General features: G+C 38.3%; 2 protein-coding genes across 3 annotated transcripts; one reads left to right on the plus strand and one right to left on the minus strand.

The window, feature by feature from the left end:
- Nucleotides 1–709: 709 nt before the first annotated feature.
- On the plus strand, nt 710–10,086 carry synprb (synaptoporin b). The gene is made up of 5 exons (XM_085406997.1): nt 710–783; nt 1,339–1,463; nt 4,667–4,865; nt 5,334–5,525; nt 5,614–10,086. Exons 1-5 carry the CDS (start codon nt 760–762, stop codon nt 5,983–5,985), a joined length of 912 nt encoding a protein of 303 aa, XP_085263123.1. The 5' UTR covers nt 710–759; the 3' UTR covers nt 5,986–10,086.
- LOC146670184 (green-sensitive opsin-like) lies at nt 7,409–14,736 on the minus strand. Of its 2 annotated transcripts, XM_085406996.1 has the most exons (6): nt 14,352–14,736; nt 14,092–14,260; nt 13,762–13,927; nt 13,401–13,640; nt 13,224–13,315; nt 7,409–7,471 (listed from the first exon to the last, which is right to left on the minus strand). In XM_085406996.1, the coding sequence occupies exons 1-6, from the start codon at nt 14,734–14,736 to the stop codon at nt 7,453–7,455; spliced, it is 1,071 nt and encodes a 356-aa protein (XP_085263122.1). In that variant the 3' UTR covers nt 7,409–7,452. The 2 variants fall into 2 exon arrangements, with proteins under 2 accessions (XP_085263122.1, XP_085263121.1); XM_085406995.1 differs by lacking the exon at nt 7,409–7,471 and having other exon boundaries at nt 13,008–13,315.
- Nucleotides 14,737–14,960: the final 224 nt, after the last annotated feature.

Genomic DNA, 14,960 nt, shown 5'->3' on the forward strand with positions numbered 1-14,960 from the left:
GTAACCAGAGTAACCAACTGCATATCTGTGTCAATTCGACTCCCTCATTACGCTAGAAATAAACAACTACAGCATGTAAACTAATATTTTTAGGATGATTTCGGCTTAAGGGTGCCATCAACTTTGAAGTTTTTCAGTAATGCACTGGATATCTAAATAAGCTGTGATGATCCCAAATGGAAGGAGAAAATTAAACCTCCAGTCTTTCATTTGCTTTTTCATTTTCAGCTCAAAGCCCAGAAATCAAAGGTAGACAACACAAGACTAATTTGTTTCATTTTTTTTATGTTTACGAACACAATTTCCCTCAATTTTATGTGTCTCATGTTGAAGGTTTTATGTTTAACCTTAATTTCAGCATTCAAATTCACCTGATTAAGTTCAGAGAAATAATTGTCATGATGAAAACACTGCCCCAGATATTTGCATCTGTTTCATGTTCCTAATGCAGCTTTATTTTGAAAAGATGTTTTTGCCATGACACGCCAATCCTAAAAAACAGGAATTGTTCTTATAATCAGTGCAACACAAGTAAAGTAAACAAAATATTTACCTGATATTTTTTACACAGCTTATTGCAGCGCTTGAATAAATATAGCATCTGACTATGTCTCCGACTCCTCCTTGGGGAAGGCACCTCCTGTCAGCCCTCCCCTCTGCTGGAGGAGTCGCTCTGGTTTTCCTATCTACATCAGTGACATTTCAACCTGGTGACTAAAGCTGTCTGCACTGTGCGGAGTTGGGCTCTGTGATTTTTAAATGTGTATGGTTATATTTGCTCCGGTAAGTTTCTTTGCTTGGTGGTTTATTTTCTGTATTTATCTCTTCGGGTTGGTGAAAATGATGACGTCTGCTTCTATTCACATTTAAAATGTAATTGTATCAATAACAGCAGTTTAATTAGGGATCATTTTTAGTTTGTGTTTGATGTTAAAAGTAATAAATGGACTCAAAGTTGCCGATGCAGAGTAAAGCTCTTGTTCTTTGTGTCAGTGAAGTGGAAGAAATAGGAAGCTGTCTGCCTCACAGTCAGTTGGGTCTCACAGTAAGTTAGACCTCTGAGTTTGGTATTAGCATTGACAAATTGAATCTCACTGTACTGCTGTGGCCTCCTTCCAGGGCACAGTCAGGAGCTCTGTTTGTTGTCTTCCAACCTTTAAATTATTCAGGTTTTGTTTTCAAACCAATTATAAATCTTAATAATCTGTCATATAATTTATTGATGTGTATACATTATGCAGGAAGCTGCACTCACACGCTGATTGGAGTCAACTACTTTTGGAGAGTCTGAATAAATGATCAACTAATGGTTACTGGTTTATGATTTTTCTTTCAAAGATTTTTGCCATCTGTGCTTTTGCAACATGTGGAGGATACTATGGTCATCTCCAGGTTAAGGTGGACTGTGCAGACAGGAGGCAGAATAACCGCAGCATCTACATTGATTTCGGGTATCCTTTCAGGTAAACGAATTGCTTATGTTTCCTTTTTGATCCCTTTTGGTTGTTTGCTTCTAAGTAAGATTCCTTTAATCTTTCACAGCTAACTTTAAATAAATCTCTTTACATTTTATTATTTTAAGAGCTGAAATGTGAATAGTCTCCTAAAAAAGCATGTCCACAGTAATCATCTTAAATAGGCCCAGAAAGTATTTTAAAATTGTACAGGCCTGCTCCATTGACATGACAGCTCTAAAACAGAGGAGCTGCTTTTTCTTTGTCCAACTTAGGATGAGAGAGCTTGACAGCTGAGCAGGAGTCTGACCCATTTATTGTCCCAGAGTCTAAAATACTTCCCTGCATCATTAGATTCATCCGTACCTGGACTCCTATGAGAAAAATCTTAGCTTCAGGTGCTTTTGTTTTTAACTTCTGTTCCAGTGTTTCTATTTTACCACTCGCTCTCATCTTACAACATGTACGTGTAGGTGATTTGAATGCTTAGCGACCCAATGATATTATGATGAGCCACAAATTAGTATCTTTGTCATAGTGTGTGTGGTAGCGGATCCCAAATTTGAACCCAAAAATCACTGTGAGGAGTAAAATCTAAATCATGCCTTTAATAAATAAATGAGGGAGCAGTTCAAATGAAAACTGAGATCAAAAAGATAACAAAATCCAAGGACTCCAGGAAAATGGACACTAACCTAACTAGGAACATCAGCAGGAGGAATAACAAATGCACAGAGCAAGGATAACAGGAAAAGTGAAGCTGCTTCTGCACACAAGGCTACTCAAGGGAAGTGAACGCAGCTGGGGAACAACACAGGTGCTCACAGTCTGCTGCAAACAATCTGGAAAATAAGATGAGGAGAAGTAAAACTGAATACAACTATAAAAATAAAGCAGGAAGTGAAGCATGATAACTAAACAGGGGAAACCCAGACATGGCTGAACTAACGCAGGGAAACTGACATGAGAAGATAGACAGGAACTAAGGAAATTGAAATCATGAAGCAAATAACAAGGCAACCTAAGAATCAACAGAAAATATTAAAATGAACAATACTAGAAAGTCCACAACTCGAAAACACTGCATCAATGACCTGGGGCCATGTCAGCCTTTCTTTGTGAACCATTACATAAACATTACTCGGCTGTCTTCCAGGATGACAAAAAAAAATTGTTCTTATTGCTTTGTTGAATCTGGCAGGTCCTTTTTATTCACAGCAATTACATATTTTCAGATCTGTGGTGGGAATATAGAATATAATTACCCACTGATTAAATGAAATTGCTGTGTTATACAGAGAATCCAGCCAAAAGTGGATGTTGAAGAGTTTAATTTTATACCAGTAAAGTGCAAAGAGCAATGCATGAACATTGGGGGTTTTTATTGTCTAAAAAAAGCCTGGTTTAGGTGAGTGGCTTCCACAGGGAGGTCACACTTTTCACATCATTTCATTTGAGCCATGAGTGGTGTGCCTGTTAATCATAATTACTAGTCTTGTGTGTGTGTGTGTGTGTGTGTGTGTGTGTGTGTGTGTGTGTGTGTGTGTGTGTGTGTGTGTGTGTGTGTGTGCAGGTATTAGTCAACCTTCGCAGTGTAATTGCGGAAAATAAATGTTGACAGTTGTGCAAAAGTTGCCATCATGGCAAATAGGTTCTGTTGGCTTTGTCTGTAGAGTTTGGATGCTCCTCCTGTGCCTGCATGGACTTTCTCCAAAGAGTTTGCTGCTACATTGACTGTAGATGTGAATATGAGTGTGAATGATTTTCTGTCTCCATGAGTTCAGCCTGTGATAGACCAGTCCAGGCCTGTATCCTGCCTCTTGCCCATGCACAGCTGGCTTACTGTCCTGAACCGGAAAAGGGGTTGAGACGATATGAAAAATATGAACATTTACAACTGCTTTGCTATTTCATTCAAATGAATAAAATGTTCATTTGGCAAATATGTCTACACTGCTTTTCTATGCATATATTTTAACTCGCTTAGCATGTGAACAGTGTAAAAGTGGGAGTTGTGTTGAAAAAATTGCTTCTGTTTTTCATGCTCTTATTTGTGATGGGGTTTTTTTTAATCATTAATTTATAACAAACTGATCAAAAGCCAAACCCTGGTGAAAAACAACCAGCCACATGAACCGACCCACTCAAACCTCTCATGCCCTGTACAACTGCATTAGAATAGATGCTGAGAGAAGTCAAACATACATTGTTAAGAATACTGGGCAGCGGTGGATCAGGAGGTGGAGCAGGTCATTTGCTTGAGAAGGTCAGCAGTTCCTCTAATCTGCATGTTGAAGTATCCTTTGGCAAGATAGTGAATGCGGATGGATCTGTGTGAATATTAAGTTAAAAGCACTTAGTAAGGTAAAACTGGTGCTTGTGTAGGTGAATGAAGCTTGTAGTAAGAAAGTGCTCGAGTAGAAAAAGTGCTATATGAGTACCAGTCCATTTACCATGTACTCCTTATGCTTTAGTATTTTATAATGAAGACCTAATTAATATTGGGTCTACTTAGTAGAATTTTTTTTCTTCAGTGCTTTTTAGGCCATATTGTACTTTTTGAGCATGCATAAATACGCAACACCTTGCATCACACTTTTCTCTCTGAGGAGAAGACAGAAAACAGCATCAACTATGAAGCACAGCGTCTGCGGTTTTTCAAGTTTTATCAACCATTATAAACCAGTATAAACCAGTATAAAATGCTAACTGAAAAAAGTGACTAATCCTCACTGAGTGAAGGATTAATGAAGATTTAAACTTGATCCTGTCAGGGTAACAGTTGCTCAGTTTGCTGTTATCAGACTGGTCAGTGCTTCATATTTCAGAAGCAGTTTCACTGTCCTTTCGTCATATTGGAGAGAGATCTTGCAGACGTCCTTGGCTTTTTTTTCTTTTTGCAGCTACTTTATAAATATTGTATTGCATTGCTTCTTATATGAGCAACACCAAATTCACAAGAGTCTCGTGAGAAACAAACAAAAACAACAGCTAAGAAAGAGAAAACTGAGCTTTATTTTTTATTAAAGCACCACTAGATTTCTAAGCTGTCCTTCACAAACTTTCCTTTTTGTTTTTTCCCAAACACTGGTGAACAAGTTTCAGACAGACTTTGAAAACTGATTGTATATAAAGAGTTATTTAACCAATCAGTTTTGCAGCAACAAATTTCCCCCGCTTCTCCACGTAAACCTGCTCTTTCTGTTTTGTAGATTACAGCAAGTGCATTTTAAAGCTCCTTTGTGCAAAGAGAACAGAGATGAGATTATTTTCCTGGAAGGTGACTTCTCCTCAGCTGCCCAATACTTCATGACTGTGGGTGTCTTTGCTTTCCTGTACTCGCTGTTGGCAACGATTGTCTATGTCTTCTACCAGAACAAGTACTTGAAGAACAACAGAGGTCCACTTGTGGTCAGTGAGTTTTCATGTTCAGATTTTTCAGTGTTCCAGCTTCATATTACCGTCTGATAGAGTCTTGTTTATGTATTATATAAAATGCAATTCAGACGTGACCAATATAGCTAAAAGAATAGTTGCAGTATTTTGTGACTCCACTCTGGAGCCTTCCTGCACATCCATATACATGAAGTGTATAAAGTGGGGAGCAGCATCAAGACCTGCTTATTAAGTCAGACAGGGCATAAAAGTGGAGCTAGGGTGGAGACTGGTTGTCAAGTAGCTTGCAGATTTGCACTAACTCTGTATGAGATACCCAACTGTGTAGTGGAGTCATTGGCTGATATGAGGTGGCATTAATATAAGCATATCTGCTGGTATTAGGCCTGAGGCTGACATTCATGATCTAACTTTACTTTTTTTTTTTTTTAAGTCGTTGCTCAATTTGGTTTTTGACTTTTTCTCCTTTCTCCTGTGTCTCAGGACTTTGTTGTTACGATCATCTTCTCCTTCATGTGGTTGGTCAGCAGTTGTTGTTGGGCCAAAACTCTTTCTGATATAAAGACAGTCACCAACCCAACACAGGTGCTTCTTCTCATCACTTCCTGCAGAGCTCAGGAAAACAAATGCACAGCTACAGAGGAGCCTCTCTGGTCACGTCTTAACACATCTGTGGTATGTCTATAATTAAAGAATGACGCACGTTCTGAAGCACTGCTATTGAAAGCGATTTTATATTAGTGTGTTTTTTCTTTTCCTCCAGGTCTTTGGCTTTGTTAATGTTGTCCTTTGGTCTGGGAATATTTGGTTTGTCTTCAAAGAGACGGGCTGGTACAAGACTGGACAGAGATATCCGACCAGGAGTGCGTCTGGGAAACGCTCCGGTTCAATGCGACAGCGGCTCTACAGCGAGAGCAGCTTCGACCAGCCAGAGGAGAACTTTGCTCCCTCTCGACAAAACAGTTTCAATCTGTCAAAGGGAGACTTTGATCACCAGTTGCAGAGGCAAGCTAGCATCAACCAGACACAGGTAAGCTTCAGCTTACCACAGACATATCTTGGTAAACCGGTAATTTATGACAGAGAAGATAAAGTGGCTTCTCAAGGTCCAATGATATTTGTCAATGAGATGTGACTTAGAGTTTGACCGTGCACATGCACGTAGAGAACTGAATGAAAATTTGCTACTGCTGTTTTGAGTTTGTGAAAATGACATCATTGCTGACTAAATGTAATGCTGAAGGGTTTGGATCACAACGTAGTTTATCCTCTACATAAACTTATACGCTCATGATTGCTCAAGAATACTGTTTCTGAGATCTCTGGGTCCTTTTGCATGTTTTACTGTGCATTTTCTATTTTCCTTTTATTTTCTGTGGACAATTTTTTTTTTTTTTGGGGGGGGGAGACTAAGTTTCATCTAAATCTAATCTAAACTCTACATTTCCAGAAAACAATTAAAATATCCTTTCACAGTTACACTGAGATAGGTTCTGGTTGCTTTAGCGTTATCATTCTGGGGCTTTGTGTTCTTCATAAAGAAATGATTTTACTTTACAAACTTTATAAGTGCTTGATCTTACCTTTAAATGAAAAAACACATCACACTACAGTGCTCTCTAATATGTAATATGGAAATATGTTGTATCAGTGGACAAATACATGTAACCAGTGTGTGAGCATTCTCCCATGAATATTTATTTGTTTGACTGTTCTGCATAATTGATTCTGTTTGTTATTAGCACTGCAGTGTCTCCATTTGAACATTTATGAGTATTAATAGATGTGTGCTTCTGTAAATGCATGCATAGTCACCTTTTGACGTAGTTATATCAAAGCTGAATGTTTCCTTTATATATCCCTTCCAATATATCAGTATAATTTTCATGTTGAAATCATACTGTTAACATGAAACAGGCGTAAGTATATTTTACCTGCTTGTGCTTGTATGTGCTCATGGGATTTTCAGCCTATTTCATGTTTCACTGCATATTCTTCAGTTATATGGTTGATTTTTTAGGTAGTCACAGTTTAATCAGGGTGTATTCTGTGGTTACTTTCTTCAGTAAAAGATGTCAATCTCTATGTTTTCATTAAAAAAAGAAACAAAACAAAGGACATTGAAAGTGAGGAAATACTAAAAAAAAACTAATGGAGATATTTCCAAAGGAAATAATTAGTGAACGCTGTTATGAGAACACCAAAGTAAAGCGTTTCTCACACTGTGTATCAGGATTATCTCAAGTGCAAAGCCCAAAGGGATAATCCCTCAGGGTATCTGTTTCATCCTATTTGAGACAATTAACAAAATGCTAACTAATACTTAAAACCGCTTAACCTGTTTGACTACACAGGTTTGGTCCTTGTAAACAAGTCGCTGCAAAGACAGAGTGATATACATGCATGATGGTACAAGCATGATCAGCCAGTGCATTTCAGTTTAAATAAAATCATGAAGTTGAACACGACTGTACAAACTGTGCAAACAACTGTGCACCTGTGGTTGTAGCGGGAAACCCAAACAGTTTTCATAAGACACCACAGAAATTATTTTAACTTGTGAACTTTACACATAACTTTACAGCCTGTTATTGTGTTAAATTTATATACTACTACTACTTCTACCACTACAATTATTATTATAATCATTATCATCACAATCACTATCGTATGAACAGTATTTACAAATATCCTTAAATTAAAAGATTTACTCAAATAGCACTATGACAGCACAGCAGTTACAGTGCTGATAATAGAAAGTGTTTGACCCCTCCCTGATGTCTTAGTTTTTTTTTTTAATCTATTTGACACACTTACATGTTTCAGATCATCAAAATATAAATTTACATTAGTAGTTGCCACTCTCTCCTTGTTAAATCATAATTTAACTGTGATTAACTTCCTTTTTAAAAGGCGGCGAGAGTCATTATCCACAAATGAAAAAAAAAGACATCAGGAAAACTACCACAAGAGTGAACCTTCCTCGGAGTCATTTTCCTACCAAAATAATTCCAACAGCGCCTCCGTGACTTATCCAAGAAGTCATAAAAGAATTGCTCAAAAAAACAAAATTAACCTTTTGAAAGTACCCAGTCAAAACCCAGACTTAAATTCAATTGAATTACTTTAGCAGCACGGTGGCATGGTGGTTCGTACTCTCTCACAGCAAGGAAGTCCTGAGTTCAGCTCCACTATCTGGCTGGGGTCCTTCTGTGTGGAGTTTAAATGTTCACTTGGCTTCCACCCACAGTCCAAAGACATGCAGTTAGTGGAGTTAAGGGTGATTCTAAGTTTCTTGTAGGTGTAAGTGTCAATGGTTGTCAGTCTCTCTATGTTGGCCCTGCAACAGATTGGTGACCTCATGAATAAGAAGAGGAGAGTGGATGGATACTTTAGCATGACCATTAAACAGGGTCTTCATGCTTGTGCTTCCTGCAGTTTAAACCTCCTGCAGTATGACTGAAATAAAACAATTCTGCAGTGAAAAGTGGGCCAAAGCTCCTCCACAGGGATGTTATACTGCAGACTCATTGCTATATTTTATCTTATTTTATATTATCTCAAGCACTTGATTGCAGTTCTTGCTGTCAAGGATGGCGCAGCCATTTGTTAGTTTTAAGCAGTTATATTTAGGTTTACTTTTTCACACAGGGCTAGGTCGATTTGGACATTTACATTAAATCTTAATTTAAAAACTGCATTTTCTTTTCACTCAAATTATATTTTTCTAAGATTACAATTTGTTTGATGATCTGAAACATTCAAGTGTGAGAAATGTAGAATTTTTTGAATTTTTTATTTTATTTGTTTTGGATTAGTTACAGCTGTATTACTGCTTATTAATGCCAATTTCTAATCAGCCAATCACATGGCAGCAACTCAGTGTATTTAAGTATGTAGACGTCAAGACGACCTCCTAAAGTTCAAACCGTGCTGTGTTCAAAGTGACTTTGAACACAGCACAGTTGTTGACGTATGAGTATTTCAAAAATTGATGATCTTCTGGGATTTTCCTACAAGGTCACTTATACTGTTTATAGAGAATATCCAAAAAAGAGAAACTATCCAGTGACCATCAGTTCTGGGTGAAAAGAAGGAGAATGGCTGGACTGCTTCAAGCTGATAGGAAAACAGTAACTCAGATAACAACCAAGGTCTGCAGAAGAGCATCTGTCAAAGCGTACCACATCACACCTTAAAGCAGAAGAAGACCACATTGGGTTCCACTCCTGTCAGCTAACAGCAGAAAACTGAGGCTACAACTCTCACAGGCTCACCAAAATAACAAAAATTGGACAACAGAAAATTGAAAAACATAGTTGGATCTGATCAGTCTAAATTTCTACTGTGACATTTGGATGGTAGGGTCAGAATTTGATGTAAACAAGATGAAAGCATGGCTTCCTGCCTTGTACCAATGTTTAAGCTGATATATGTTTTAATTATACATGTAAATTGAAAAATACAATACACACGTCTGTAAATCTGCTGGATTAGTGCAAGAATTGAATCCAACAAATGTACTAGAGTTTTGTTATGCATGTATAATATGATCAAGTGACTCATGTTGTTTATAGTTTATCTTACTCTGAAGGATTTAACTTTAGGATGTATGTTATGTCAGTTGTTGCTGTGCATATTTCTTCAATCATAGCGTGATAGTGGGTGATATATGCCAAAGTGAGTGTATACCATTATTAGTTTGTGTAGAAAGAGATACGACCCACTAATTTCAGTGACAAAGTATATAAGTAAAAGAAACAAAAAAAGTAGTAAATACTAAAAAATACAGAAAGCAATCAAATTTGGGAAACCAGCATAGTGAATCACTAATGAATACTGATTTAAAGAAGCGTGACTCACACTGTGAATGGAATCATCTCACCTGCAAATCCTGATGGAATAATCTTTTCGAAGTCAGTGTCATCTGTTTAAGGTGGCCATAATACTAATACCTAAAATGTTTCACCACTCAGACCATAAACTGTTCATGACTTTGAGTTGGTAGCTGTTGGTTGAGCTGATTTGTGTACATGTTCACCAATATAAATGTCAGCAATCCGTAATGCTATAATCCACCTTTGATTTTAAAGTCATTTCCATGTCACCTAAGTAAATTATTATTGTTATAAGTAAGCCACTACAGGTGGAATAAATATTCTTCACTGAATGATAACTTTGCTTGTGAACCTCAGTGTGTCAGTGGATCTCCACCACTCATTCATTCATTCATTCACGGGAACACCACAATGTTACACATGGAATTCGGTTATCATGGCAGGTGCCCAACAGTTGCCTGTTTTTGAACGTGTTTTGTGTTGTTTGACAAGTTGTTCTTGCTTTAGCCCATGAGAAGGCATACTCATAAGTAGTTTGATGTGGTATCTGAGCAGCAAATAATATGACAACACTGTTTGTGCTCATCTGAGCATTGAGGCTGCATACTCAGTGAGGCAAATGCTTCAAAATCTGTTTGACTGATTTAACTTGTGTTCTGTAGAAAAATAAAATGAGACTGAAATGCCTGATATTTAGGCTGTTTCAACAAACACCGGGATGATATGTCATCAGAACAAATTGGTTTTAAGAAATGTTTCATTTTTTTTCACACACAAACATTAACCTGCCAAAAAAAAGAAAAAAGAAAAATGCAAATAAATTTTCCACTACATAAATTTGCCGAAAAATGGCAAAGCAGAAAAAACTCAGAAAAAAATAATTAACTTTTCTTGTCAGGGATCAAATAATATAGATTTCGTATGTTAAAAGCAAACTGTGGTAAACTTACACTTGCTGACTGGGAATCCTGCTTAAAATTAGGCCGGTTGTTAACAGACTGCTGCTAACGGAACTATTATGTAGCTCCAGCCGTCCTCAAAGTGAACATTAGCTTTGAGTTACAGTCAGAGCATCCCCAAGTTTGTTATTAAGGCCTCTGTATGCAGTCCGCTATCTGATTAAAGCAATTAGAACAAAGAGGGGTGATGCTCGCCTCTGCCGGCCCCCTGACAAAGAGACTGAGCACATGCAGGTGTCCAGAGGAGGCTCTTTGAAGAAAATTGCAGTGAATGTACCCACAGCATGCCAATTAGGGTCAGGTCATCAGCAGGAAATAAAAGGCTACATCATGAGATAGATGGCCCATCTTGTATGGAGGAAAGGCTACATTTAAATGTAATTAATCCCCTTCGTAAGATGTCATACTGGCATGTAGCACTTAATGTTGGTTATGTCTGTTTTCCCTGGTGTACATGAACCAGCTGTGACTTTTATTTCCAAATGAAGCACATTGAGGAAGATGTTGTACACAGTGGTGATACAGAGACATAAGATATTTTTCACTTTTTGTAAACACCTGCAGGGGGCATTATCCACCTGTTTTATCATCTGTAGGCTTTCCAAGCGAGGGTCCTACTATGTTTATTAAAAAAAAAATAACATCAACTCTTTTCTTTTTTTTTATCATTCCACTTGAGCAACAATTATGTGCTACCTTTCTAAATGTCAGGTCTTTGCTTTTCATTTTGTACCTTTTTTCAGTCTCAGAAAATGTAGCATGTATAACAGCAGACACGTAAGGTTGTATGTTAGGAGTTAGGCCTCAAGGGGGTGGTGTAACATCACACCAAATATAAGTTGTTTTTTCTACTGATGCATTCCCGTAAATAGAATTAATAATGTCCTCTTCTTCTCCGTGCAAATTGCAGGAAAATAAGTCATTTTTTCACTTGTTCTCCAAAAAGAAACAAACCACAAAGGGTGTATGTTTTTTGTTCTTGTTGTTGGTGTCAAATGTTTTATTACACATATTTCTCAAAAATGTCTACACTCATTTATCACCACATTGCAGAAAAAAGCTAATTATTTGTAAAAACATGTTTGGGTGATTTCTCATATATCAGCTTCACATCTTCAGACGTAAGAAATGTGCTATCAGAATTGTGTATTTATACATAGACTCATGACCAGGCCGAAGGACATTTTGATGTTATGGTCAGCAGAGGTATTCATCATACCCTTGGTGAAAAATGTATTGACGCCCATTGTAGACCCGTTGTTATAATCCCCTCACTGTGATTGTTTTCCATCATAAGAGAGTGAAACAGGGAAACAGACAGTTTCTGATGCAGGTCATTTATTTCACTGGCCTACTTTCACATCTCAGCAGTTCTTCATTATTTTAAACATTCACACATCACAAAACCTTTGCTATATAAAACTTGTAATAAGTGTGACACTTCTGTCTAAGGAGCACTTCCTTTTCTTTTCATTGCTGCCCTTTCATGGTGGATTACTATAATTTATAAGTATGCAACAACAGCCATTCCTGTCCAAAAGGGAATCATTAACTGTCAGTCTTGACTAACTTGAAGATGACATGTTGACAATATAATCAGCAAGTGACTATGTTTTGTTTTTAATTGAGAAAACAGTAATAACAGCCTGGAGAAATTTAGTGGGTGTTGAATGATACACATATGGTAAATGGCCTGTATTTGTATAGCGCTTTACTAGTCCCTAAGGACCCCAAAGCGCTTTACACATTCAGTCATCCACCCATTCACGCACACATTGGTGATAGCAAGCTACATTGTAACCACAGCCACCCTGGGGTGCACTGACAGAGGCGAGGCTGCCGGACACTGGCGCCACTGGGCCCTCTGACCACTAGGCAACGGGTGAAGTGTCTTGCCCAAGGACACAACGACCGAGACTGTCCAAGCCGAGGCTCGAACCGGCAACCTTCCAATTACAAGGCGACCTCCCAACTCTTGAGCCACAATCGTCCTGCACATATGTGCAAACCTGTGTGTGTGTGTGTGCCCTTTGGATTTAATTTAAATCTATGTGTAAAGCTTTAGAGTTAAACAACAAACAGGTATGTTTCTTTTCATGCATGCATTTATTTTCTACTCAAGTCTATATTTTATTTTTTTATACATAAAAATAACACCACTGGTAGACCAGTTAAGTATACAGTATGCCCCCCTTCCCCCCCACACACATCCCCAACCATAAAATTACATGAAAACAATCAGCATGTGATTGCACATTCATCAGGTAAAAGTGTCACATTTCAGCAGTTTTACAGTTTTTCTTTTGACATTTTGAGGATCTGAGTTCCTACACATCGACTCACTCACTCAAATGCTCTCACATGCACACAGACGCACAACTGCTGTACAAGATCACCTCAACAGAAAATGCATTTTTTGTTAGTTCAGAGATAAGATAAGATAGAATTCCTTAGTGTTTTTGTCCAAAGTCCGCTTCTTAAATCCATTTGGCAAAAGATTTCTCTAATGGGAATTTTGAAAATTTGCGAGCGATCATCAGTGTCCTTATATCTGAAGATGCCATCAAGATTAAGACACAGAGGACACCTCTGTCTTGCTTGTTGAAACTGAGGTCTCATCCTCCACCATGCCGCCCATTCCAATGGTGGATAGCATGCAGTTACGGAACTGAAAGACAGCCAATTCAGAAACTCAGTAAACAGCAAAAGACTGAAAAACAGAGAAGAAAACTATGAGAATACGTAACACCAACCTGTTTGTTCATTAGCACGTAGATAACAGGGTTGTACAAGGCTGAGCTTTTTGCAAAGAAAGCAGGGATGGCTGCAGTGAGGGCACTGAAAGAAGCTCCCTTGTTCATGAAAATCCAACCAGCAAAGCTAGCATACGGTGTCCAAGCTATTAGGAAGCCCATGACCATCAAGACACACATACGGGTCACTTCCTTCTCAGCTTTCTGGGTAGAAGCTGAGTCCTGCTGCTGTGCTGCTGCCTGTTAAGTTTTATGGTCAGTTAGGTTAATGTAACACCAATAAATTCCACAGTAGCAATGGCTAGCTTGGTTAGATTAACTAAACTATTATAAATAATTTAAGAACTTTAGCTTCACTTACAGCTTTGACTGTCATCACAAGGCTTCCATAAGTGAAGAAAATGATGAAGACAGGAACGAAGAAGTGAACAACAAACATGTACATGACATATGACTCATTATTGAAACCTGGAGCCAGTGTGTAGTAGTCAGGACCACAGGAACACTGCATTCCCTCAGGAAGGTACCTGTGTGAGATTGTGAGAAAGAAAGTCATGTCCTCATTCAGTAAAAATAGCTCTTTACATTTAACATCTAGTTTTGTGAGTGAAAATATCTAATTTTCAAGTTAGTGGCTTAAAAGTACAAAAGGCTGTTTAACTAAATAAAATATTAAGAAATATTTGAGTACCTGGACCATCCAAAGAGTGGAGGTGCAGCACAAGCCATTGCCATGATCCATGTGAAGAGTACTCCAGCACCAGCATGAGTTCCAGAGAACTTGAAGCTTCCCATGGGTTTGCAGACCACAATGTATCTCTCAATAGCCAGGACAACAAGTGACCAGAGAGCAACTTCACCTGTAGACAGAAAAGGTGAGTTATTCATTGATATTGTATATCTGCCAATGAAATAGAAAGGATCCTGAAAAGGATCTGACTTCTTGCTTACCTCCTAGTGTGGCCATGAATCCCTCAATTGCACAGAAGGTGGCTCCAAGAATGAAGTAGCCACTAAAAGCTGATGTGATGGTGATGGTGAATCCAAAGCAGCACATGATGAGTCCAGCCACAGCCAGGTTGACCAGGATATAGTTGAGAGGTTGCCGGAGCTTCTTGTTCTGAGCAGTTACAAACAATGTCAGGCCGTTGATGGGAGTCCCAGTGCAGATCAGGAAGAACATGTAGAAAGCCAGGAGCTTGAAAAAGATCGGGTCTGCCAGGTAATACTGAGTGTACTCAAAAGGACTTCTAACAATCCCAGTCCTGTTGGACATGGGAATGTAGAAGTTCTTGCCTTCAGTGCCATTGGGCTCAATTCCTCCTTCCCAAGCCATCTTCTGTTGTCTAGTTTGCTTGAGTTTCAGCTGATGGAATATCCCAGTAGTGTTAGAAAGGTGTAAACCAACCACACACAGGTAGTTTATGGCTGCCTTGGTGTTTTATACCTGCTCAGGGTTATCCTCAAATTAGCAAAATTAGATTACAAGAGGATTGTGAGGAAGTGAACAGATCAAGTCTGACTGATAATTGACTTTAAAAAGCAAAGAGGGACAATGAC

The sequence above is a fragment of the Rhamphochromis longiceps genome, linkage group LG5 (genome assembly GCF_057381845.1).
Source record: "Rhamphochromis longiceps isolate RC_006_pf linkage group LG5, R_longiceps_female_GT1.1, whole genome shotgun sequence".
NCBI classification, from domain to species: domain Eukaryota; kingdom Metazoa; phylum Chordata; class Actinopteri; order Cichliformes; family Cichlidae; genus Rhamphochromis; species Rhamphochromis longiceps.